Source organism: Dromiciops gliroides, chromosome 4, assembly GCF_019393635.1.
Source record: "Dromiciops gliroides isolate mDroGli1 chromosome 4, mDroGli1.pri, whole genome shotgun sequence".
Taxonomy (NCBI): Eukaryota; Metazoa; Chordata; class Mammalia; order Microbiotheria; family Microbiotheriidae; genus Dromiciops; species Dromiciops gliroides.
In genome coordinates this window covers 78,162,787-78,188,040 of record NC_057864.1, presented here as the reverse complement: position 1 = coordinate 78,188,040, position 25,254 = coordinate 78,162,787, and the positions used below count along the sequence as shown (strand labels likewise).

At 40.6% G+C, this 25,254-nt stretch overlaps 1 protein-coding gene across 3 annotated transcripts in view; it reads right to left on the bottom strand.

Annotated features, from left to right (window-relative positions):
- Nucleotides 1-10,942: 10,942 nt before the first annotated feature.
- Nucleotides 10,943-25,254, bottom strand: part of C4H1orf21 (chromosome 4 C1orf21 homolog) — a 291,700-nt gene continuing 277,388 nt past the window's right edge. For all 3 annotated transcript variants that reach the window (XM_044005062.1, XM_044005059.1, XM_044005061.1), the window contains exon 6: nucleotides 10,943-14,936. In XM_044005062.1, the coding sequence (XP_043860997.1) occupies nucleotides 14,898-14,936 (39 nt within the window). In that variant the 3' untranslated portion in view covers nucleotides 10,943-14,897. The remainder of the gene's footprint in view (nucleotides 14,937-25,254) is intronic.

Genomic DNA, 25,254 nt, shown 5'->3' with positions numbered 1-25,254 from the left:
GGGAGGAGGAAGAAGGACAAGACCTTATAGAAAAAACACCACTAGCTATAGAAGAAAGAGGAGGAAGGAGGCATAAACGACAAAGTCAGGTAAACTTTCAAAAATATTTAATGGAAAATCCATTGTCAAAAATTACAACCAATGTTTAGACAGTCATATGTAAATATGTCTATGTAAATAAATGTTTATTTTTCCAGACTTAATACCTCCCTTCCCCGCAACTATACAGACGTATAAGACAACTGGCCCAGCCTAGCCAGTATTGGTCTTCCAGCCATCTGTGCCCATGAGTGCTAGATTTCAATGTTGGAAAATGCTTTGAAGAGTGACTAGAGCAAGGAAACAGTGTGAGTGTCTTATCAAAGGAATATAGAAAATCTTTTTCTCTGGAAATTTTGAAGAAAGTGGTTAAAAGATATTTCCCCCCAAAGAGAAATCTCATTGGTTCCATTTTGGCTTCAACTATTTACAAAGGAAAAGCTTTGTGTATTGGCACTCAGAAATCCTTTTACCCTATCACCTTCAGCCTGAAGGGAATTGTCCCTCCTGAGCTCCTAAAAGCAATTATTGAGCCTACTTCAAGAAATTGTGGTCTGCCTTGTAACGGTGCTTCTGTTGTCTTAACTTGTTATTAAAGTTTTTCTTGCTACTCTACTGTTTCTCAACCCAACTGTAATTGTACACTTTGTGTGTGTGTGTGTGTGTGTGTGTGTGTGTGTGTGAGAGAGAGAGAGAGAGAGAGAGAGGGGCAATTGGGGTTAAGTGACTTGCCCAGGGTCACATAGCTAGTAAGTGTTGTGTCTGAGGCCCAATTTGAACTCAGGTCCTCCTGACTCCAGGGCCGGTCCTCTATCCACTGTGCCATCTAGCTGCCCCAATTGTACACTTTTTGAGGGCAGGGACCAAGCCTTGATCCTCTTTAGCACAATAGTTTGGGGTTTAAAACTGTAATTTCATCAGTGTAGAGAAATTCTGGTGTGGGGATTTCCTCCAGCAATATTGACCAGCAACTCTTCTATTACTTAGAAAAGTAACTTAATCTCTCCGGAACGCAGACAACTCTCTAAAACTAAGTGAACCAGCTAGTAAGTTTCAGATTTAGGACTTGAACAGTGATTGTCCTTACTCCAAGGCCCACCCTCTATCCACTTGGCTAGTTTGTCTCTCAGCACAATAAATAAGAAGCACTCGATAAATATTTGTGGGTTGGATTTGAATGGTTTAAAGTTTCATTTTGCTGAGCTATCTGCTTTTCCCAAAGTAATTTTTCTTTCTAGTGGTCGATGCTTAAAATCCCATCATTGAAGATGCACTTCTTTTAACTTAAGGTTCTTTCTTATGTTAAAATGCAATTATTCTGGGGGAGAGACACTATGTCATTAATCATGTACACTTTAGTGTAAATCTGTGTCCAATCTTTTAGTGAACACAGGTTTTAGAGCCGAAAAGGAAATAGGAATGGGCACAGGGCAAGAATTGGAACCTATGGGAAGGGACAGCACCGACGAGGCTAATAGGAAAAGAGAAAGGTAAAAGATATACTTTTGTCTACTTTACACTCTTCCCTGAGGCTAGCCTGGGGATCAGCTGGTCTCTCGAGTTCTGCTTCCTTCCCACCCAAAAAATCCTAAAACGAGTATGTTCTGTGTAAAAAAAATTTTTTTTGAATGCAAGTACTATTACTATTATTATTGTTTTTTGGTGGGGCAATGAGGGTTAAGTGACTTGCCCAGGGTAACACAGCTAGTAAGTATTAAGTGTCTGAGGCCAGATTTGAACTCAGGTCCTCCTGAATCCAGGGCCAGTGCTTTATCCACTGGGCCACCCAGCAAGTATTATTATTTCAACATGCCGGCTAAAGCTCAACCTCTTGGTCCAGTGGGAGCAGGAGCCCGGAGAGAGAGAACTGGAAATTCTTCAGCAGAGATTAAGGCAGAGTGCTTGGGGACTCAATCTTTAGGGCTTCCCATAAATCCCGGAAAGTGACGCAGTCTCTGATGCAAACCAAGCTGAATCCAAGTGGGTGGGTGGGGAATCTGTAAAGAGGGTCAGCTCAAGGCAGGAGCAAAGTATACAGGTGGTGAGCCGAGGAGTCAAACCCTTAATGCTGGAAGACTTGCCTTGTTCTCATCAAGCTTACTGCAAACTTCCAAGGCTAACTCATTCCACCTGTCTGCTATCTTGCCTAAGTTCCTGGAAAAGGAACTGGCTTATTGCCAATACTTTGATGTGTTGAATTACCTAAAGGGGAAAAAAACCCCTGATCTAGCCTTGGAACAGGCTCTAACTAAAAAAAAAAAAGCCTAAAAGGAACAGGGAACTCTAGGAATATTGCTAGTTGTCTTTGTTCCCATTATGAGGCGCTCATATGCCCCATTTGATAAGGCTGCTTTCCAAGGAGTCAGGAGAGATGCTAAGGGCCCTAGACCCCCTGCTTGCTTTCTCCTCCCTCCCTCAACAAATACAGATGAGAATTAGATTTTTTCTTCTTTTCCTGTTCTTGTGTATTATCTTAGCTATTTGCTCTGTCCTCTAGTGAACTGTAAGCTTGGAAGGGCAAGACGACTGTGTTGTCCATTTCTTCCCCCCTTGCAGGGGTATCCCATTTTAGCGATTGTTCAGCCAATGTAGATCACAGTAACTCCCGGGGTGCTTGCTGCCACCAGAGAAGTTGCTATTGCTTAGAGTCAGAAGGATTACAGACTAACTTTTCCACTCAATGGTTTGTCAAAAGAGAGTTTCATTCTTTTAAGAAAGCAGGTTAGGATAGCTGGTTTATGGGTACAATCCTTGTCATGACATTTTTTTTTAATGAGAGACTCTTTCAATCTTTATTCTATTGTATTCTTATTGAGGCTGGAATTTACAGAACACGACCAGGCTCCTGGGAGAAAAAGGGTGGGGGTGGGGAAGAGGGATTCCTCATTCTAAACAGAGAGGTGGATTTTGCCTCCTAGATTCTTTCTCTCATTAGAGAAAGGCTCAAGGTCTCAATCTGACCAAAACTAATGAGCATCCTTGAGACCCAGACAATGAAGCTCAATAGCTCATGGTCCGATCAATGGGGGCTACTATAATTATGTAATTACGTGGAAGATGTAGAGATAGGGCCTTTCCCCTTAGCTAGCTGCAGCTCTGTTCAAGAGGCAAGAGTGGACATGAGGAAAATCTTTGCTTCACATTTTAGGTATTGGCAATGTGGCCTGGATTTACAGGGCCATGGTCCATGCTGCCTCCTCATCTTTCATTCTGGCTCCAAGGACCGAAGAACCACAGGCCTTCAAAACCTGGAGAGCCAAGTATGTAGCATTTTATAGTTACCTACTAAAGAGATGGCTTCCCATCAGCTATGTTGACCTCTGTGGTTGATATGACAGAAAGTACTCCAGGTAGGAGGCAGAGGGCTGTGAGGGGAAGTACATGCTCAACAATTTCATTTGCTGAATTGTCATAGACCTGCATCTGCTAGAATATGATAAAGGGACCCCAGGTGAATTTAGGGCTGTCACAAGTTTCAGCAGAACAGTTGAAATGAGGCAAAGGAACATGGATCTTGAGACTTGAAGGGAACCTCATAACAGTTCTCCATTGATATGGGATGTTCCCTCCTCACTTCCTGGCTTTCCTGGTTCAAATTCCACCTTCTATAAGAAAGTTGTCACTGTATCTCTCCCTCCTTCCCCAGACCTTCCATTTGTAATGTCTGTATCTTGAATGTCTCACTTGTTGCATGCTATCTTCTCTCATTAGAACATCAGCTTCTGTGTCTAGCACAAAGTAAGTACTTCATGAATGCTTGTTGATTGATTGATGATCAGAAATGATGTACAGCTTTGCTCTTTCAGGTAAGTACTCCTGGATCATAGTACACAAGTCCCAAGAGACATGGACTCCATGGACAGAGCAACTGATTTAGAAGGCAGCAGAATTGAGGCAAAATCAGAAGATTTCAATTCTATTCTGAGTTCACTTGGTCATATGCTGTGTGATCTTGGGCAAGTCATTTGTCTTTTCTGTTTCTACCTTTGTAGAGCTAAAATGGCACTTAGCTAGAGATATATTTGCGACCTTCAGAAGTATATAAAAACAAAACAGTTAAATCTGGAAAACTTTTACAATATGACTTCCACCACCTTCTCCTATTCTTTTTTTTAAGGTAAATTATTCCATATATAAAGACTTACTGCAGTTATTGGCAGCCTCTACCTGAGTAAAATTTGCATAATCATTCAAGTGAATATGCACCTTGTTTGGAATGGGAAGACTGGATTGAGATGTATTGAGATTCCTGTCTCGATGTAACTCACCTGATTGACCATTGAGATGTAAGCCAGTATTCTAACAATCCATGGGTCATGTGTCGCTTTACGATTTCTAGATCTAGGCTGGTCAGCTTTCAAAACTCTGGAGTTATTTTCAGTCTTGGGGGCTCAGAAAGTAGGTTAGGCTGAGCCTGGATGGGTCCCCTCTGCTATAATCCAAATAGATCCAATTCAGCTCAGAATCAATGAAGAGGAGGGAACACTAAGTCTGGAATCTGAGGCTCTGTATTTGAATCTTTGTTTTGCATCTTCCTATATGTGGGATCTTGGGAAAATCACATAACCTCTCTGAGCTTTGAAGGGTTTGAACAAAAGGAACTGTAAGGTTCCCGTCCAACTCTAAATCTTTGATCCAAGTTCAAGCTCCAAGGCCCCTATTTTCTTTGGGGCAGGAGAGCAGAATAAGGTATGCAGGCAGGACATGACAGAATGGTGTCCCCTAGATGGGAATAAAATATAGCTTAAACTAATTTATCTGGCTTCACAGGGACAAAAGCTATTTTCCAACTCATCTCCAAGAAATTTAGCAGCTGCCATTCAAATAATTGCCTGGATCTTTGCTAATACATAGCTTTGAGCCAGGTACATACTGAATTTATTGTTTATCTCTGTGTCCCCTGGAAAATGGGAGAGTCATTCCCTCTGCCAAGGGAAGTTTTGAGAGTGAGAGAGGTCAGCACCATAAAAACCTGGCAGAGTTCTGCTTAGAGTTTACAATGCTTAAACTGGCCTAACAATCCAGAGGCTTGGTACCATAAAGAAGCCAGGCCCTAATCCACAAGAAACTAGGTAGTGAGCAAATAGGAATTTCAATTAAATTTGAAAATGTGGCATCCAGCACAGGTAATGACTTTCTTCAAATGTATCATAGATGACAGAGGAGGGAGAGAAAGGTTGGTCAATTTGTAGATTTCTTTGCAAGGCTGACATTTTTTTTTTGCTTTGTTACTAGTAGATGTGAGAGACAACATGGCATAGTTGATAGACAGTTGATCTCTAAGGCATATTGACTGTGTGAGCCTGGATAAATCACTTAACCTCTCAGTGGTCTAGTTAACTCTTGTTTGGTTTTTTGTTTGTTTGTTTTTTGGGGGGCAGTTAGGGTTAAGTGACTTGCCCAGGGTCATACAGCCAGTTGTGTCAGGTGTCTGATGCTGGATTTGAACTCAGGTCCTCCTGAATCCAAGGCCAGTGCTTTATCCACTGCACCACCTAGCTGCCCTCTAGGTAACTCTTTAAGACTAAGTTGCAGGAAAGGTTCTAATCTGCATTGATAGAAGGAATTTCTTCATCTGAAGTGTTGCCTATACACCAATGAAATCATAGTTTCTTACTCTCTCTATTAGTCAACCAACCTGCATCTAAGAAAGCCAGGAAGATAAATAAAATGCAGGCCATAGAAGTTTGTTCTAGTTATACTAGACTCTAACTTTACCAGGGACTAATTTTTTTTTTATCATGTACTGAAAATGCTTTTTTTTTTTTAGTTCCAAATTCTCTTCCTACCTCCCACCCCTTCCCCACCCATTGAGAAGGCAAGCAATGTGATATCAATTATCCATGTGGGATCATGCAAAAACACATTTCTGTATTAGCTATATTGAGAAACAGCAAAAAAGCAAATAAAATAAAGTGAAAAAATATGTTTAAATCTCATGTGCTGAAAAGATTCTAAAAGTCGATTGTCACAAAAGTCCCATGAACATTTCATTCCTGCAAGCTCAGATCATCTGTTGGCCAGTAAAGAATTTCTTCTGCATCAGGAAGGCAGTGTGTCAAACACCCTCCTCAAGATGAAGATATGCTACCACGGCCAGAGATTCTAAAGAAAACAGAGTTCAAGAAGAATGGTTGGGTGTGGTGGTGAAAGTCTATAAGTCCTTCTACCCAAGAGGATAAGTAAGGCTGGTGGATCACTTGATCTTTGAAGTTCTAGTTGGTAGATTGGGTATCCACATTAAGTACAGCACAATACAGTGAGCCCATGAGAGCTGGGGATTGAGGGGATGGGTGGTTTTGTTGGGTGGGGGCAGGGCACCAGGAAGCCTAAGGATGAGCAAATCAGCAGGTTAAAGCTTCTGAGAAGATCAGCAGAGGGATCAAGTAGTGGATGGCTGCTACACTTGCAGCCTCAGTGAGGTAGGGAGAGAAAGGAAGGAAGGAAGAAGGGAAAGAAGAGAGGAGGAAATAGAGGAAAGAAAGAAGGGAGGGAAAAAGGTAGAATAAAAGAGAAAGGAAGAAAGAAAGGAGGAAGGAAGGAAGAAAGGGATAAAGGAAGAAAGAAAGGCTCTTAAAAACAAAATCCTGACAATACATTCACACTTGATCCCAATGAGGAAGAAAAAGGAGTGGAATCTAGTGAGAGTGAAGTGCCCACACAGGGAGACCTTAACTTAACCCCTGGATCAAAAAAAAAATAAAATGTACCAAAAGTGGAAGTAGAGGTACATACTGACAACCCATGAAAAATGGAGTGGAGCACATAGATAATTCAGGAAGAATTTAAGAATGTAACATAATAAGAATGCTGGGATATAATAAGAATAGAATGTGTCAGGAAGGCTCCAACTCAGAATGGGCTGATGCTTGGGTGGGATGGGGGGAGCCATTTAAAGCAATGTTGCTCCTCCCCCAAAAAAACCCAAACACAAAATAAACCATGTGAGGCACAGGTTTACTTATTAGTAGAGACGATGCAGTGTAAACACAGTGAAAAGAATAGAGTAGAGGACTACTCAATTGCTATTTTACTTTGGTCTCCTCAAAGGATAGAACAAATCTGTCTAAGAGGAAGCTGACAATGCAGATAGGTGATGGTGTAGTAACACCTTTTGCTATTCCTCCATCTCCCATCTCCATGCTTTTACCTGGTCTGTCCTCCATGTCTACAATGTAATTCCTTCTTACATTATCCTCTTAAAACTACTAGTTTCTTTCAGAAACTAGCTGATGTGTCTCTTCTACACGAGGCCTTTCTTGATCCTCCCACCTGCTACTACCCCTTGATATTTCTTTTGTATTATTTAAGGATACATTTTTTTTTTTGCAGGGCAATGAGGGTTAAGTGACTTGCCCAGTGTCACACAGCTAGTAAGTATCAAGTGTCTGAGGCCGGATTTGAACTCAGGTCCTCCTGAATCCAGGGCCAGTGCTCTATCCACTGTGCCACCTAGCTGCCCCCCCCTTTTAAGGATACAAATTTAATATATATTTATTTGAATACATGTTGTTGTCTCTCCCCATAGAATATGAAGATTACAGGTATTTTATTTTTCTCTTGTATTCCTAGTGTCTAACATGGTGTCCAGTACAAAGGAAATAACTGAATAAATCCTTGCTGACTGAGTTTTAAATAACAGTCTCTAGTCACTCTAAATGAGCTCAGTTCTCTTGGCCTTGGAAAAATTATAACCATAGATTCTAAAAGAACTAGCTGGTGTCATTATTAGTCTGCCACCAGTGATTTTTGATAAATCATGAGAACAGCAATGGTGCTAGAAGACTGAAGGCAGGCAAATGTTACTCTGGTTTTCTTTTTGGTCCTGATTTTTTCTTTTTCTTTTTTTGCAGGGCAGTGGGGGTTAAGTGACTTGCCCAGGGTCACACAGCTAGTAAGTGTCAAGTGTCTGAGGCTGGATTTGAACTCAGGTCCTTCTGAATCCAGGTTCGGTTCTCTATCCACTGCGCCACCTAGCTGCCACAGGTCCTGATTTTTTTAAAGGAGAAGAATATATATAATATATTATATATAATAAGTATATAATATGTATATATAATAAATATATATTTATTCCATAAACTGCATAAATGTTAAGTTGATATCCAGCAAATTTTGAAAATGATTTTTAAAATGACATAAGACTATTTATTTAGAAAAGCGATCACTATAAACTAGCAGATTCATTCTGAACAAGGTCTGATAAAATAATCTCATTTCCTTTTTTGATTGCATCACTAGACAGGTAATGCTATGGATGCAAATCTATATTTTAGTAAGGCATTTGACAGTACCTCCATGTTGTCTTCATAGACAAGACAGTGATATGGAATATATTGATGGTAGAAGTTAGGTAGATTTAAAAGTGGCTGAAGCTGGGCAGTTAGGTGGTGCAGTGGATAGAGCATTGGCCCTGGAGTCAGGAGGACCTGAGTTCAAATCCAGCCTCAGACACTTAACACTTACTAGCTGTGTGACCTTAGGCAAGTCACTTAACCCCAATTGCCTCACCAAAAAAAAAGTGGCTGAAGGGCCAGATCTAAAGTGTTGAGTAATGGAACAATTCCAATTTGGAGGAATGTCTCTAGTGAGCACTATCCCTGCCCAGTTTTGTTCAGCGACACCAGGCATTCTTGATTAAATTTGTGGTTGACACAAATTGCAAGGGTAGATAAAATGTTGAATAATAGACCTATCATCAAAAAAAGGTCAGCAAGTTAGCATGGATTAGATTTTAAACAATGAAATGCAACATTTTGTACTTAGGCTAAAAATCAACTTCACATTTACAGGTGTGGTTAGGTTCATGTGAAAAAGATTCAAAGGTTTGAAATGAACTGAAGACTTTATATGAATCAACAGTGTAATGTAGCTTCCAAAAAAACTCATGTAGCAAGTGCTTAATGAATGGTTTTTTGATTGACAGGATCACAGGCCACACCTATAGTTACACACACAGTGTCTAGAACACGACAGATGGTAGTCTCGATGCCTGTGCTCTGTGCAAAAGAGTAGCATAGCAGACCTTCTCTTTTAGAGAAAATAAGGGTTCCTGAAAATGATAGCTATGCTCAGATATCCAAAGGGTACCTGGAAGAGGAACTAGTAGGAACTGTTTTGTGTGGCTCTAGAAAGACAGAATGAAGATGAATGGATCAAAGGTATGACAGAAGCAGATTTCAGCTCAGTAAAAGGAAAATTTTGCTGATAATTACCGCTTTCCAACAGTGGAATGGGTTGTCTCGTTAGGTGATGGGGTTCTACATCATTAGGAATATTTCATCAGTAGAAGTATGACCACTTCGTGAGGATATTATAAAGAGGGTCTTGCTTGGCATCAGAAGCTGCATTATGAGACCTTCAAGATTTTATGAGTCTAAAATGAAAGTATGATGATAAGCCAAAGGAAGACTCCGGATGGTGGATGCTACAGATAGGCAGGGGGAATTTTATAGTAATGGAAAAGGATTGAATTAAAAATTTTAAAAGCTTTTAGCAAAAGTTCTCTTTGATCAACTCCAATATTTACACAAGGTTAGTGCATTCTAAACAGAAGATAAGCTACTCCCGGTCCCCAACCCAGCCATAGCATTCTGTTTAGAAAGGACCCCCCAATAGGAGATGAAATACTTGAAAAATGCAAGGTAACTGGTGAGTTCTTCAGTTTGTGCCTGACATGCACATGCACATGGCACATGCACATGCAGAATCCCATCCTGAACTGAAGTTTTTGATAAGTTTTCAGGCACATACAAAATGGTGATTGCCAAAGTCAAGGAAGAGTGAACTGATTCCAGCTAGAAACATTTTATTTAAACCATTTCCCCCCTTCTTGGAAAAACCCAAATCATTCACTGGCAAAAAGCAAATCATAGACTTCATTCATGAAATTCCAAAAGGTTTATTGCAGAGACGTTTGCAATGTGAAAGCCAACTGTTTCACACAAGTTTTAACACAGTAGCACTGGGATCCAGTCATCTACTCACATGACATCATGAAACCAGAATTTTCAATGTCAAATTACCCTTCAGTCCATCCCTTAACCATACAGAACCTCTTCCCAGACCAGGTCTCATTTTTCTCTTGAGGTTTTAGACAGCTTCAAGAAAAGCCTGATGTCTGAGAATATAAATAGATAACTGAAAATGTCTTTCAATCCAAAAGTATGGATGGCACATTTGTGTAAACTAGTAACTAATAACAGTGTTGGCTAATTATTTTTTTTTGTGCAGATACCAATTATTTTCCCTCTGTGGAAAAAAATATCAAAAGACAGGCATTATTATGAGTTAGTGCTTTTCCTTTGACATTTCTTTTCCCCACAAAGCAATATATTTAAGCCCTTTTTTTTTGTAATGGTGGAGTAGAAGAGGTATGTGGTTGGAGTCCAAGTTGCAACCATTTCTAAATCAGCAATGATTATTCATTGTAGGTGTCTTTTTATAGTTGCAGAATGAGTGGAAGGGACCTTAGAGGTAATCTAGTTCATTCCCCCCCTCATTCTGGGGGTAGAAACTGGGATTCAGAAAGGTGACCAGTCCAAGTTCACCAAGTTAGTAAGAGGCAGGTCTGCTTGGCTTTCCATTCTGGGCTCCTTCCACCTCAGCACATGGTATCAATTATTTAATTTTTGAACAATCTTTTAAGCACACATTCTGTCATTCTCAACATGGGCCTTCTAATCAATATGACAACTCATGTTATTTGAGAAACAAATAACAATCATGTAAGGTTATTGGCATAATCACACTCCTTTTCTATAGACATCATGTAATTGGAAGGCCTGATATTGCAGGGTATGGATTAATTAGGAAGACGGGACATTAGCTAATCTCTGAAATGGGATGTTAACAAGGTAGGCCTGGTTTGCCATATATATATATATATATATATATATCACCATTTCTCATATGGTAATTTGCCTGTCCTGCCAACATGGATGATACCTTATCTTTTTTCATGATTTTGCAGTGGGGCTCAATACTGAATTTATTCCTTTGAACAAAGCTTTAGGACAAATAAGAATTCCTTTGAAAAAAACTTTAGGTTTCTGGCCCAGAGGAAAGAATGATTGAGCTGGGTAGGGAATCCTTAGAACAATTTTTCATTTTGTCTTCTTATCCCTAGCACTTGGAACAATGCCTTGTGCATTGTAGGTACTTAATAAGTAGTAGAATTGAACTGAATGAGGTCACTGGTTATTTAGAGCATCCAAATCCAATTTCCTATCTTCAACTACGCTGCATATGAAAAGAGAACTATTTTCTTTTATAGGTTGGTTATTGGGTGACTGCTGGTGGTTTTGTTTTGTGGGTCTTATTTGTTTTCCTTGGACTTTATGCCCTCATGTATCCTGAAATGGACCCTAACAATCTACTCTTGTTCATAGGCTGGGTCGAAGAAAAAGCACTGATGCAAAATTTTCTTTATAGGTCTCTGGCAGTCATGAGCACAAATGTATTCCATTATGACCATAGTCCTGGGTGATCCTGACTTCCTGCCAATGAAAAGAAGGCTACCTCTATATACTCCCGATCTTTTATAACACCACAACTCCAAGCACATGAGGCATGTATAAAACCACCTTAAATCTTGTTGACAGCTGCGCCACACCTACTGGCAGCCTGGGAGCTGTCCTTTCAATAGTATTCAGCACAGCAAATACCCCATTGAGGTGACCCTGTAGACTTGTACCTCAGCTCATTTCCCACCCTTTTCTAACCTTCACCTAATGGGCCTCCTCTCTCTCTTCCCTTGGGCAACTGCTGCTGTGTTATCAGTTACCAGAGCTTGCACCCTCACATGAATCAGCTTATTCTTTTCACTGCATCAGAAACACTGTCTGCCTAATGGTAGGCTGCACAGGAGGAAGAGTCAAAATATTTTTGTTTCAGATCCCTTCAAAAGGCTTTGAAAAATGAAGTACGACCACAAAGTCACTTGACAATTTTATGATTAGAACCAACAAATGGAAAACAGACAGTTTTGAATGTTGTTAACACAATCAGGCATTTCGTGCCAACCAGCTCAACCACCCCATTTCCCAGATCTATTTCGGGATCTGCCAAATGTGACTACAGATGAAATCACTTTTGCACATTAGATATGGGCTCATTGTTAAGTGTGGTGACAGAGAACACCTCCAGTGGGAAGCCACTGGGTCCATGCAGGGGACCCCTCTGGTTTCATTCAAATGCTTAAAGGCTGGGCTCCTAAAGAACATGATTTATTTATTTTGTTTTTGTTTTTGCGGGGTAATGAGGGTTAAGTGACTTGCCCAGGGTCACACAGCTAGTAAATGTCAAGTGTCTGAGGCCGGATTTGAACTCAGGTCCTCCTGAACACAAGGCCAGTGCTCTAGCCACTGTACCACCTAGCTGCCCCAAAACATTATTCTTAATAGATGTGCAACGTATCAGAATGCTTTCATGAAAAACTTAAGTGGGAAGATCTTTTCTTTGGGGAAGAGTTGATCATTTGGGAAGACAATGAGACACCAAGTTTGGGAATCATGTGGAAGACTTGACTTAACCAACTTAATTATGGGATGAGGGATTTAGAGCTGGCAGCAATCTTGGAGGTCATCTAGTCCACCCCCTTCATTTTGCAGATAAGTAAACTGAGGCCCAGAGAGGTTGAATGACTTCTCAAGGTCACGCAGGTAGAAAAGGGCGGTGTGGAGATTCAGACCCAGATATTTTTTTACCCCTTTGTGACTAATACCAATGAAGGAGACATAGAAAATGCCACTATCATGATATCAAATTGCTAGAATCCAAGGCAAGAGGTTTTTGGAGGGAGTGATGGGGGTGGAATTAGGCACCCAGATTGTAACTAACCTTCACTCCACTTAAGGAAAATTACTTAAACCCCCTGGCCAAAACCATGGGTGAGGATGCAGAAGATGAAGGGGCTGAGTTCCCAAAGCTTTGGTGACTTGAATGGACATTTTCCAGGCTGGATCAAGACAAAAAGTCTTACAATTTGGCTTTCTTCCTATTTATGTAACAGTCACAACTGCTCCCCAAATATCTGCTGTGTTGGTTTGAAAGAATTAAGGTTTTTTATGTCAGTAATGTTTAAGTCCATTTTCCTCATCCCTTTGACTAAAGTTCCTCCATCTTCAGTTTCCGCTTATCCAGAACCAAGGAAAAGAAATGCATTAATGAACGGCTGCCATTTTGTGTGAGGTCCATCTTGAAATCCTATCTCGTCTTTTCATCAAGAGCACAGTTGGGGCCATGTTTTCTTTCCTGGCAGGAAATCTGCTTTATTCCCTGGAACATCTGAATCACTAACATCACAGGGTGGCAGTGTTAATGAATTCACAAGTGTCCCCTTCAACTTCACAATCCAAGACTGGGGAAGATGGAATAATCTTTGTGATTGAACTTATACCATGTTGACTATATGGACAAAGCCCCCAAACCTCATGGCCAGCATGGCATGGTATTCAATATGGTAGCCTTTCCTCCTGAAAGTAATAAAGAGAGCCCTCATCAAAGCTATCAAACTCATTTAAAAAAATACAAAAGTTTTTTCCCCCTTATGGTTACTATTTACTTGTGACAATATTTGTTAAAAATATTACCTCTGTCTTTGAGAAGAGATCATCCTCTTTGTATAGTATGGAAAAATAAACTCTACAGAACACACAATCAACATTCCCCATCACTGCCCCGGTACTTCTGGCTGTTGGCATCTCCAACACCCATGACCAATATAACTTGAGCATTTTTCCCCCAGAAGGTCAAAATCTTGTAGAGATACAAACTAGTCCTTGAAGAGAGGAAAATAAGAAGGGGGAAAGGTTCCTGTACCTGCTGTAAAGGGAGAAATAAGGAAGTGGGAGGCTTTATTTAGTGGCAAAAAATAAAAATAGTGTGATGGTTTGGTGCTCTGCTAAAAAGGAGGGGGATACATGCCTCCTCTCATTTGCCCTGGTAATACCTGGGAAAGGAGAAAGGGGAAGGGTAGGGAAGCAGTTTAGCCTAACATCAGTATTGCAACAAAAGTGCTTAACTTGCCTACCCGCGAGATACTTGTAAAAAAAAAAAAAAAACAGAAACAAAAACAAAAACTGGGCTAGATGAATGGGAGAAGACAAAGATACATAAAAACAGTAAAATGTTTATTTCCTTAGAAAAAAAAAGGGATTCGAAATGATTGTGATCACACTTCCATTTGCGCCTGAGCAAAGCCAAAACTGCAAGCTTAGTCCTTGATTAAGATACCTACTAAGTGAGGCAAACTGCTGCTCCGGCATCACTTCCAGTATTCATGGGACAACATGCTTTTAATAGATAGTAGCTTCTCCATTTCTTCTTAGTGGAGAAACAAGGTTTGCCATAGCAACCATCCCCATCTCCCAAGCTCAAAATCGCCAGTAAGAAGCAATATCCTTGTCCATCTCTGGACTGACAAACAGCTTTAAAGAGAGGAGGGGAGGGGAAAAGGTATCAGAGAAGCTGGAACATTCTAGAAATGGAAGTTTGGTATTTGAGTTCATCGCTATTTCATCTGATAGAAAATCAGCTGGGCAGCATCTGTAAGAACAACCGTGTCTGTAAGGTGAAATTTAAGAATTTTGCTGCATACCCGGACACAAGAGGAGTGAAAAGTTGCAACAAGTTTTAACTAGCAGCAACAAAGTTTTAGAACAGTTCTTAGCAATATTCCTTTGCAAGTTCATTAAGAAACATTGTAAGTGAATGGGGCATACAATATGGAGACGATCTTCTTTTATTATGTAGTGCTGTTTGTGTGTGTGTGTTGTAGACGACCTTCCCAAAGATCTCAACTGGGTTGTAATCTATTTACACAGTAGTAATTCCTGTTTTGACTGGTAGAATTGGCACTATGTGATATCTTCTTCTTCTGAACAGTAATCACGACCCTTTGGAGAAAAGGAAAAAAAAGACATCACATGAAAAAGAAATTCAATGTAGAGATAAAAAAAAAATCAGTCAACAAACATAAGTGCTCACATATGCCAGGCATTGTGCTAGGTGTTGGGAATGCAAAGACAAAACCCGGAAACAGTCATTGCCATCAGGCAATCAATCAATCCATCCATCCATCAACAAGTATTATTGCTGTACTTACCATCTGCCCAAGCACTGTGCTTGGGATGGTGGAATAAAAACCCAAAGGATAAAACAATATATATATGTATATATATATATATATACATATATATATTCTCAAGGGGCTTATATTCTGTAGAACTTCTCCTGCCATACTTTTATTAGTGCAATCTGGGTTTGCTGAGTATCTACCTAGATGCAGAGTAGGGGCTCAAGAAATACTCACTGATTGGTTATTCCCAAAGTTTTAACTGCCTTAAGACAGTGGAGTCAGCCTAAAGAATTGTTGGGTGAGCTGGATGACTCTGGGCAAGTCACTTAACCCTCATTGCCCCACAAAAAACCAAAAAACAAAAGAAGAAACCAAACAAACCCCAAAACAACAACAACAACACACAAAACAAAAAAGAATTGCTGGGTGATCTGAGTGTGAATCCTACTATTTCTGGTACCTTAAGTTTCCACAAGAAAATCCAAAAGGGATCAGACATTTAAGAAACATATCTCATCAGAAAGAACGTCTCTCCAAAACTTGAACAAACATTGCTATCCAAAAGAAGGATGCTGACACCTCACAGCTTACATTCCTATGTTGAAATTCAGTTTGATACAGGTTTGCCCAGCGGAAGCCTTGGTTCTAATGAATGCTATGTTCTACCATATGGATGGGGGCAGGGGAGAAAGGGAGAGGTTAATAATAGAATCATGGAATCCTATTCATTGATGTGACATATCTTCTTCAACCCCTTATTTTAGAGAGGAAGCAAACAAGTGAATAAATGACTTGCTTGAAGTAACTGTAAATAATCTGGAAATAACTAGAAGTATATAGTAGAACAGAAAGTCAGACCCAAGTCTTTGGGTTCCACATCTACATTAGTGAATTCTGCAGATAAGAGTGTTCCTTGGGGGACAGCTAGGTGGCACAGTGGATAGAGCACCGGCCCTGGATTCAGGAGGACCTGAGTTCAAATCTGGCCTCAGACGCTTGACACTTACTAGCTGTGTGACCCTGGGCAAGTCACAACCCAAATTGCCTCACAGAAAAAGAGTGTTCCTTGAAGTATCCAAACTGATGAAAACAATTCAACATTTTGGATGAAGAGATTTCTAAAGTATACTTCCTTGTTTTATTCAACAGAGAACACAGGCTCTTTTCTAAGTAATTCAGTTCCCCTTATGAACATCAATTACTGTGCAAGGTAACCAACCTCACTTTCTCCTCCAGAGCCATCTGAGTCCAGTAGCAAGATACATATCAGGATGACTGGAGATGACCCAGAATGTTTAAGGCAATTGGGGTTAAGTGACTTGCTCAAGGTCACACAGCTAGTAAATAAGCTTTACCAGACTACCAAAGAAGGCTATGACATAAAAAGGTGAAAACCCCCTGCTTTCTAGTGACAGACAAGATGAGTACAAAGTGATTTGGAGGAGGGAGGGAGGCACTAGCACTTGGAGGGGAGGGGGATAAAGAAAAGCTTCATGTCAAGGGCTGCATTTGAAACAAGTCTGGGGGAAGGCAGGGATGCTAAGAGGCAGAGATATGGAGGCGGTGCTTTCCAGGCATAGGGGATAGCGAGGTGAAAGGCAAGGAGATGAGAGATAAGAGTGTTGTGTATGAGGAACAGTAAGAAGGCCAGTTGGGCTGCACATAAAATATGGGAAGGGAAGGAATGTATAATGAGACCGGAGAGGTAGGTTGGGGATCAGTTGTGAAGGTGTTAAAGGGCAAATAGAGGAGTTTATGTTTGATCCTAGAGGTACTAGGGAAACATCGGAGTTTGTTGAGTAGGAGAGTGACATGGGGGACCAATAAGGACTAGGGAGAACAGAGAAAGCTTCATGGTAGAGGTGGCATTTGAGCGAAGTCTTGAAAAAAAGATAATTCTGATAGACAGAAATGAGGGTGTGTATTTTAGGCACTGGGAATCAGCTTCCGCAAATGCATGGAAGTGAGAGATAGAATGCCACTTTTGCAGTCAACTTTGGCTAGAAAACAGTGTGCATGAAGGGGAATATTATTTTTAAAGGCTGGCAAAATCCTAGAACGTATCATGAAATGGATGGTTAGGGAACAACTTATCAATCACATGCAGCCAGCATGGCTTCATTAAGAATAAGTTATGCCAGAGGGGCAACTAGGTGGCACAGTGGATAAAGCACCGGCCCTGGATTCAGGAGGACCTGAGTTCAAATCCAGCCTCAGACACTTGATACTCACTAGCTGTGTGACCCTGGACAAGTCACTTAATCCTCATTGCCCTGCAAAAAACCCCCAAACAAACAAAACACACAGACACACAGACACACAGACACACAGACACACATACAAGAATAAGTTATGCCAGACCAATTTCATTTCCTTTTTCTAACAGGGCCATTAGACTGGGAGGGAGATAAGGGGAATGCTGTACACATTGTTTACCTCAGTTTAGCAACACATGATAAAGTCTCTCATCCTATTCTTGTGGGAAAGATGGGCATGTGTGGACTTCAAAGAAATTAGTTCAGAACAGGCTGAATGGTGTCAGTCTTTAGTGGCATATCCCAAGGGATTTGTCCTTGCCCTCATGCCCTTTAATATCTTTTATCAATGATGGGTGTAGAAGGCATGTTCATCAGATTTGCTGATGACATAAAGCTGGAAGGGAAGGCTAATACACTGGATGGTAAAGTCAGGATCCAAAACTATCTTGATAGGCCAGAGCATTGGGAAGAACTTCATAAGATAAAATGTAATAGGGGTAATTGTAAATTTGGGTTCAAGCAATCAATATCATGAACACAAAGCTAGTTTATCTGAAAAATACCTGGAAGCTTTGGTGGGCCAAAAGTTCATAATGAGTCAATAATGTGATGTGCCAAGATGAGGCTTCATCGACAAAGGCAGACTTTCTAACGTAAGGGAGGTTATAGTCCTGCTATAGTCTTGTCTAGGTCAGAACACATCTGAAGTCCTGTGTTCAGGGTCATGCCATAATTTAGGAAGGACATGAATCAACTGGAGCGAGTCCATAGAGGAGCAAACAAGACATGAAAGGTCACTGGGATCAAGCCATAGAAGAACCTAGTAATAATTAGAGCTATCTCAAAGTGGAATGGCTTGTCTCAGAAGGTTGTGGGGGTTCTGCATCTTTAGGGGTCCTCAAGTGAAGTCTATATGACTACTTTTCAGGGATGGTATAGAAGGGATTTTTATTCAGACACAGGCTAAACAGTTCCTTCCATCAGGACTAGATAGATAGGTAGAATATCTGGGTTCAAATGTGGGCTCTGCCACATAATCCGTGTGTGACTTTGGGAAAGTCACTTCCTCTCTCTGGGTCTTAGTTCCCTCACGTGTGAAATGAGGGGGTTGTACTAGAAACCCTCTAAAGTTTATTTCCAGCTCTAAATTTATGATCTTCTCTGTGTTTTTAAGAATAGTACTACAGAGAAATCTCTAGACACAGTTAGAGAGTATAGGGAGATGTCATTTGGGAAGGGTTTCATTGATGAAGCGAACTTTGAAAAGTTTTGATTGAAAGGAACATCTTGGTTTGTCAGAAAGAAGGGAAGCCATCCCAAGTGAAGGAATATACCATTTCTATTTCAGTTTCAAAGCATCTTGGGTAGAAGCAGTGGTACACTTCTAAATGAATTTCATAATACTTTTGTTGTTATTCCGTTGTTTCCAACTCTTTGTGACCCCATTTGGGTTTTTCTCGGCAAAGATGTTGAAGAGGTTTGCCGTTTCCTTCTTGAGCTCTTTTTACAGGTGAGGAAACTGAGGCAAACAGGGTAAAGTGATTTGCCCAGGGTCACACAGCTGGGAGTATCTGAGGCCACATTTTAACTCAGATCTTCCTGACTCTAGGCTTGTGCTTGATCCATGGCGTCACTTAGCTGCTCTCACAAGACTTTAGTTAGAGATTATCACTGGGCAAATAACAAATACATTTTCTCCTGCTAATCCCATGAGTTTGTGGCTCAGAACATATGTAAAGATAATCCTCTGATCATGACAAAAGTCATATCACTCCAACTCCCATCAAAGCTCTCAAAGTTGACTAAGTCTCAGCAAGCTAGAATAATGTTTCAGATGAAGCAGTATACAGGTTTTTTGTTTTTTAGTATACAGTTTTAACATATACAGACACATAAATGTGGACCAGTAAAAGCAGTAACTTAACTCACATGAATCCTAGCTGCCCATAGAAAAGCTAGATGGTGCGATGAATTACAGGTGTAATTATTAATTACAAGAGAGAAATGTTTTATCTTTTGAAAATTAGACCTCTCACACAAACCAAGACTGTAATTTTGAATTTCTAATCACAGACTTCTAAGAAATTATTATTAGTATTTGGTCTATAATTGTCATCTCTACTTTTGGAGATTCCTTCTGCCAATAAAAACTGGTTATTTTCTCTGCAATTTATGGGCTTATATTATTGCCAGGGGACTTCTAGAGTTTAAGTGACTTATCTATGGTCACCAAGTGCCAGAGGCAGGATTTGAACTCAGGTCTTCCTGGCTCCAAGGCCAGCCCTGATCATATTGGCAGATCATGCTGCTTCTTAAGAAATTTCTACCTTACTTAAATAACTAAATTAAACTGTGGTATTATGATTACTAATAATATCAGTTAATTGAAAAGCAAATAAGAGTGCTAGGCTTGGAATCAGAAAGACTCAGGTTCAAATCCCATGGTGACACTGACTAGCTATGTGACTGTTCAGTGCCTCAAAGAGCAACCTAGGATATACCTGCTAAGTCACAGACTGGTAGATTGAATCTGATTTGTTCCCATATCAGAAGCTTCTCCCATTGATTAAATCCTAGATTCTTAATGGTTTCCTATTCTAATAATTGCCATCATTCTGTGCAATGGAAGACTAGTTTTTTTTGGGGGGGGGCAGTGGGGGTTAAAGTAACTTGCTAGTCACACAGCTAGTAATGTCAAATGTCTGAGGCTGGATTTGAACTCAGTTCCTTCTGAATGCAGGGCTGGTGTGCCATCTAACTGCCCCCTGGAAGACTGGCTTTAGGGGATGTGGGGGGTTGAGACCTTGGAAGAAAATGATGAAATGGACTAGCAGGGCCAGGGAGGGTTCTGTGGTCTTTCTGAGCAGTATAACAAACATAGGAAATACCAAGATTTTTGGAAGAAATGATTCAGTCACTTGCAGGGAGGACGAGCAGGCTCTTCTGACCGCCTCTGCACAAAGAATAACCCTGGCCTTGCTGAGTGGCACAGTATTCATTCATACCGGCTTTTTGGGGACATGACAATGAGCTTGTATCTGCCATGGTGGCTTCATCCCTCATTTAAATAAAAAAAAATGAGATGAAAAAGGGAATCTTAAACCCACTAGCTGTCAGAAGGCAGAAGGTGGGCGAAAAGCTAGTTTTGAAGATAGAGATTTCCCTCCATTAATTTCCTAGCCATTCCTCTCTCCTCCCCACCCCCTTTAAAGAACACAAAATAGAACTCTTTGTAAAAAATGTTTTAGGCATTCAGAATAAGTGACCATGGGGCACAATCACCTCCTTGTGCAAAGCACACACTGGTTAACTTCACCAAATTCAAAGGCGACTTTCTGCAGGAAACGTCTTCACAAAGCCCTGGCAAGCTTGAAGAATGGAATCTCCTAATAAGTTGGACAAGGAAGGGTTGTATTGAAGAGCTGTTAGTGTATTTGGTTGGGATGCAGGGGAAGGAGCATTTGCGTTTGGAGTCAGAAGACTCTGGTCGGAGACCCAGCTCTACTTCTTATAGGCTTGGTGACCTTTAACTTTCCTGAGTTCCAATTCAGTGGAGACAATAATGCTTCCTTTGCCTTCCTCACAGGATTACTGTGAAGATCTATAGTAATATTGAGAAGTAACAATATTTCAATATAACTGGTTTTCTTTATAATCCCACCTATTTCATGCATTAAATCTATTATTCTGAAAAGGGGTCTGTCTGCAGGCATCCTCAGACTGCCAGAGGGGTCTACACCCCCCCCCCCAAAGGTTAAGATCTAATCTAGTCAACCCTCCTTTTACAAACAAGGAAAGTGAGGCTCAGGGAAGGAAAACGTCTTGCCCCAGAGTCACATAGCTAGTAATTTCCTGAGGCAGGATTTATACTCAACTCTTCTGATTCCAAGCCCAATGGTCTTACTACAAACCCACGTGTTCAACTGTGGATTGCAGCAGAGTGGAGAGGATATAGCGCCAGTGGCAGACGGTATGTCAAGGTAATGACCATGTACTTTCCATTTCCACTAAAAACATACCTGTGAGATCCCAGGATTTCTGGGATGCAATCTATAGCTGGATTTAATCAGGCGCAATTACTGCATCACTGACATGGTACAGGGCTTCAATGGGCAGTCTCCCCCTCTTTCAACACAAATAACAGCCTCTCTGCCAGCCCTCTCTGCCTGTGCTCCTACTCTTAGAAATAACAATGAACTTGAAGCTCTAAGAGAATCTACTGCATTTAAACTCTACTCATCCAGAGGAACTATACCAAGTTCATTTCATTCCTTCCCTCAGCATCTGTGATTGGGAACTGGAATAAATAAGCAGTAGGAAGAGAAAGGGGAGAAAAATGGTTTGTGAAACTGCAGGGTTGGCACTGTGTGATGAGAAGCAGCTGGCATTTCCAGGCCTTAAGGCACAAAATTCAAAGCCAAAGGAAGCAGCAGGATATGGCACAGAGTCAGAAGACTTGGGCTCTGGTTTAGAATGTATCACTGGTTGACCTTGGATAAGTCAATGAACCATTCTGGGGCTCATTTTTCCCATCTGGAAAATGGGGGTGGGGGGGCTATCCACTGGTTAGGCTTTGTTTTTTTTTTTTTCCTGTCTTGCTGTAACATTAGAGCGGTAATAAAATTTAAATGGAATGAGGAGGACCTAGACTCAAGGCCAGTCTCTGACACATGGACCAACAGTGCCCACCTCCCAAATCCCCAGCTTTCTAGGATTCTGAAGTTTCAAGGCAGGGGTAGGACAGGATGTTTCCTGGATCAATGAAATCACAGGTCAAAAACAAAAACAAACCTTTAACAGTAAGCCTAATAAGATAATTGCCACTTTTTAAGGAGCAGACCCCACCTTAAAACTGAAGACAGCAGATCAATCTCTACCCAGGGAGCACTTTTCAACTGTTACAGCCCAAACAACACGTTTATAACAACAGTTTTGAGAAAATGTTGAAAAAGAAAAAAAAAGGATGAAATAATTAGGTGCTGTGTTAAAGTCTCCTCCCTCTGCTTACTTCATTAGGAAAATCAATAGAGGCATTAATGGCAATCAACTACCCTAATGAGTTTTATTCTAATTAGGCTCAGGCGTTATTATTTCAGTGGGAAAAGATCTCATTTGTAACGAGACTTGAGAGTGTGACAGCCACTGACTGTTTCTTGGGCTACAGAGTAATAATGATTATGGTGAGGGCCAGAGAAACTCATGAGACCACCTACTAAGGCATAGAAGGGGATGCATTCCAAGTTAGTGGAGGGAACGTGAGCCTATCAATGAAGGAATGAATCCCTGAAACACAAAGAAAGGAGCAATAACAACAGTAACAAAAAGACTTTTCATTTCCAAGACACAGAATAAGGATGAACTAACCTGATGTATTATTGAAAAGTGTGTGTGTGTGTGTGGGGGGGAGGAATGCAAAGATCTTCAACATTTGCCATCACATGACACAAGCAATGATGCTTTAGTTCTAGTGGAGAAGAGGTGAAGGAGGAGAAAAGATCTCACAGCTGAAAGACATGATGGTGAAATTTACTAGGACAAGAAATGTATAACTTTGGAGAGTGCTTAGATGGTGGTATCCAGAGTCCAGAAGTATTCAGGTTAGTTCCTTCAGGTCAAGAACTCTTCCTTTCTTTCTTTCTTTTTTTTTTTAATGTTTGTATGCCCAACACTGAGCTCAGTGCCTGACACAAGATAAATGCTTATTGACTCCTTTTCTCTCTCAGGAGTTATCAGGGGAGATAAATTTCAATTTTTTGAGTGACCATCTTTGGCCAGGCTCAGAATTCTCTTTTGAAAAGGAGTATCTGTTAAGATTTCTAGTCTATATCATGGCTTGGATCAATTAAAGGCACCTGGAGGTAACATGTTTTAGCTTTAACAGGGATGGATTTGGTCCCCATCTTTGGAATCTGCCTACTTATGGAAGACAGCCAAGGTAAAAAAGGTTCCAACACTATGATGCCAGGTAGCATTCCCCTTGCCTTGGGGCAATGAAGGTTAAGTGACTTGCCCAGGGTCACACAGCTAGTAAGTGTCAAGTGTCTGAGGCCAGATTTGAATGCAGGTCCTCCTGACTCCAGTGCTGGTGCTCTAACCACTGTGCAACCTAGCTGCCCCTACAGACAACTTTTTAATGAAATATAAAGTAGATTCAAGTTTTTGCTGGAAAAAATGTTGGATTTCAAGCCAGAAAACCCCAGTTTGAATTTTGCCTCTGCCACTTACGTGATCTTGGGCAAAGCATTTGCTGGCCTTTAGTTTCCACATGTGTAAAATTAAGGGGGGTCAGTCTTGACCATCTCTAAGGTCCCTGGCAATGCTAAGCCCATGATCCCATGGTTAGTGTGCTTATTTTCTAACAGTTCAGTTAGAATTATGGCTTTGCCAGTCCTGGAATTATAATCCAGTTGCTTCTTAACAGAGAAGTACTTTCCCCATAAACTATTTAGAATAATCTGTTCTGAATTAACTCTATCATATGCTAGAATTTATATCAACTTATTTTGTAAATAAAAGCTTAAAGCACTTTAAAAAAAACCCTCCTATTTTGGAACTTTGTCTACTAACTGATATCTACACTTAAGGTATTGTTAAGCAAGGCTGCTCCTGAGATTAATTAATTAATTATTCTTGAGGTTCATTTTAGTGAGACTTCACATATACCAAAGGGGGAAAAAGCAAGAGAAAAGCTACCACACAATATAATTTGCTTTGGTCCCACACCCTGCTCTGGATGGGCCTCAGGTTCTGAGGGCCCTTGAACTGCAGTATGGGACACATTTCCTGCTTGAATGAAATTCCTGCCTATAATATTATGCCTTTTCTCCAAAGCCTTCTGGAAGAAAGGACATTACCAAATGTGCATTCAATAGTGAATGCTAGCATTGTGAATTTAATACCTTCCTAAAGTAATAAAAGATTTAGCTTTAAAAAGTAATTTCATAGAGGCCCCGCTGGGTGGTGCAGTAGATAGAGCACTGGCCCTGGAGTTGGGAGGACCTGAGTTCAAATCTGCCCTCATACACTTAACACTTCATAGCTGCGTGACCTCCAGCAAGTAAGTCACTTAATCCCAATTGCCTCACCAAAAAAAAAAAAAAAAAAAAAAAAAGGTAATTTCATAGTTTCGGCCATAATGGGGTCTAGGACCTAGAGTCCCTGCTGAGGAGAAGCATCTTCTCCTGCCCCTTGGCATTTTCTCTCTCTCCCCCATGCCTGAAATGCTCTCCCCCCTCATCCCTACTCCCAGGCTTTCCTGGCTTTCTTCAAGTACCAGTTAAAATCTCGCCTTCCATAGCAAGCCTCTCCAAATCCCTCAGCGTTAGTGCCACCACTTGGGTGAATATTTCCAAAATGTCCTATATATAGCTTGTGTGTATCTATTTGTTTGCGTATTGTTTCCCCCATTAGACTGAGAGTTCCCTGAGAGCAGGAACTATCTTTAGCCTTTAAAAAGTATTTTTAAATTTTATTTTATTTTACGTTTTCATTTCATTTCATTTCATTTTATTGTTTTTAAAAACATTCCCAGCAGTTAGCACAGTGCCTGGCACATAGCCGGTGTTTAACAAATGTTTTTTGACTGGTAACATCCCCCATAATTCAGTTAGCTTGCAAGTATCTGTAGAAAGAGCTGGAAAGCACTCTGACACTAGAGGGTCATAATTCTAAAGTTGGAAAGGACTTGAGAAATCATCTGATACAACTTCCTCATTTTGCTGATGAGAAAAACGAGGCCAAGAGAGGTTAGAATGTAAACTCTTTGTGACCAAAGATTATTTCACCCATTACATTTACTTAGCTAAGTTGCTGGAACATAATAGGAGTTTAATAAATGCACATTATAGGGCAGCTAGGTGGCACAGTGGATAAAGCACT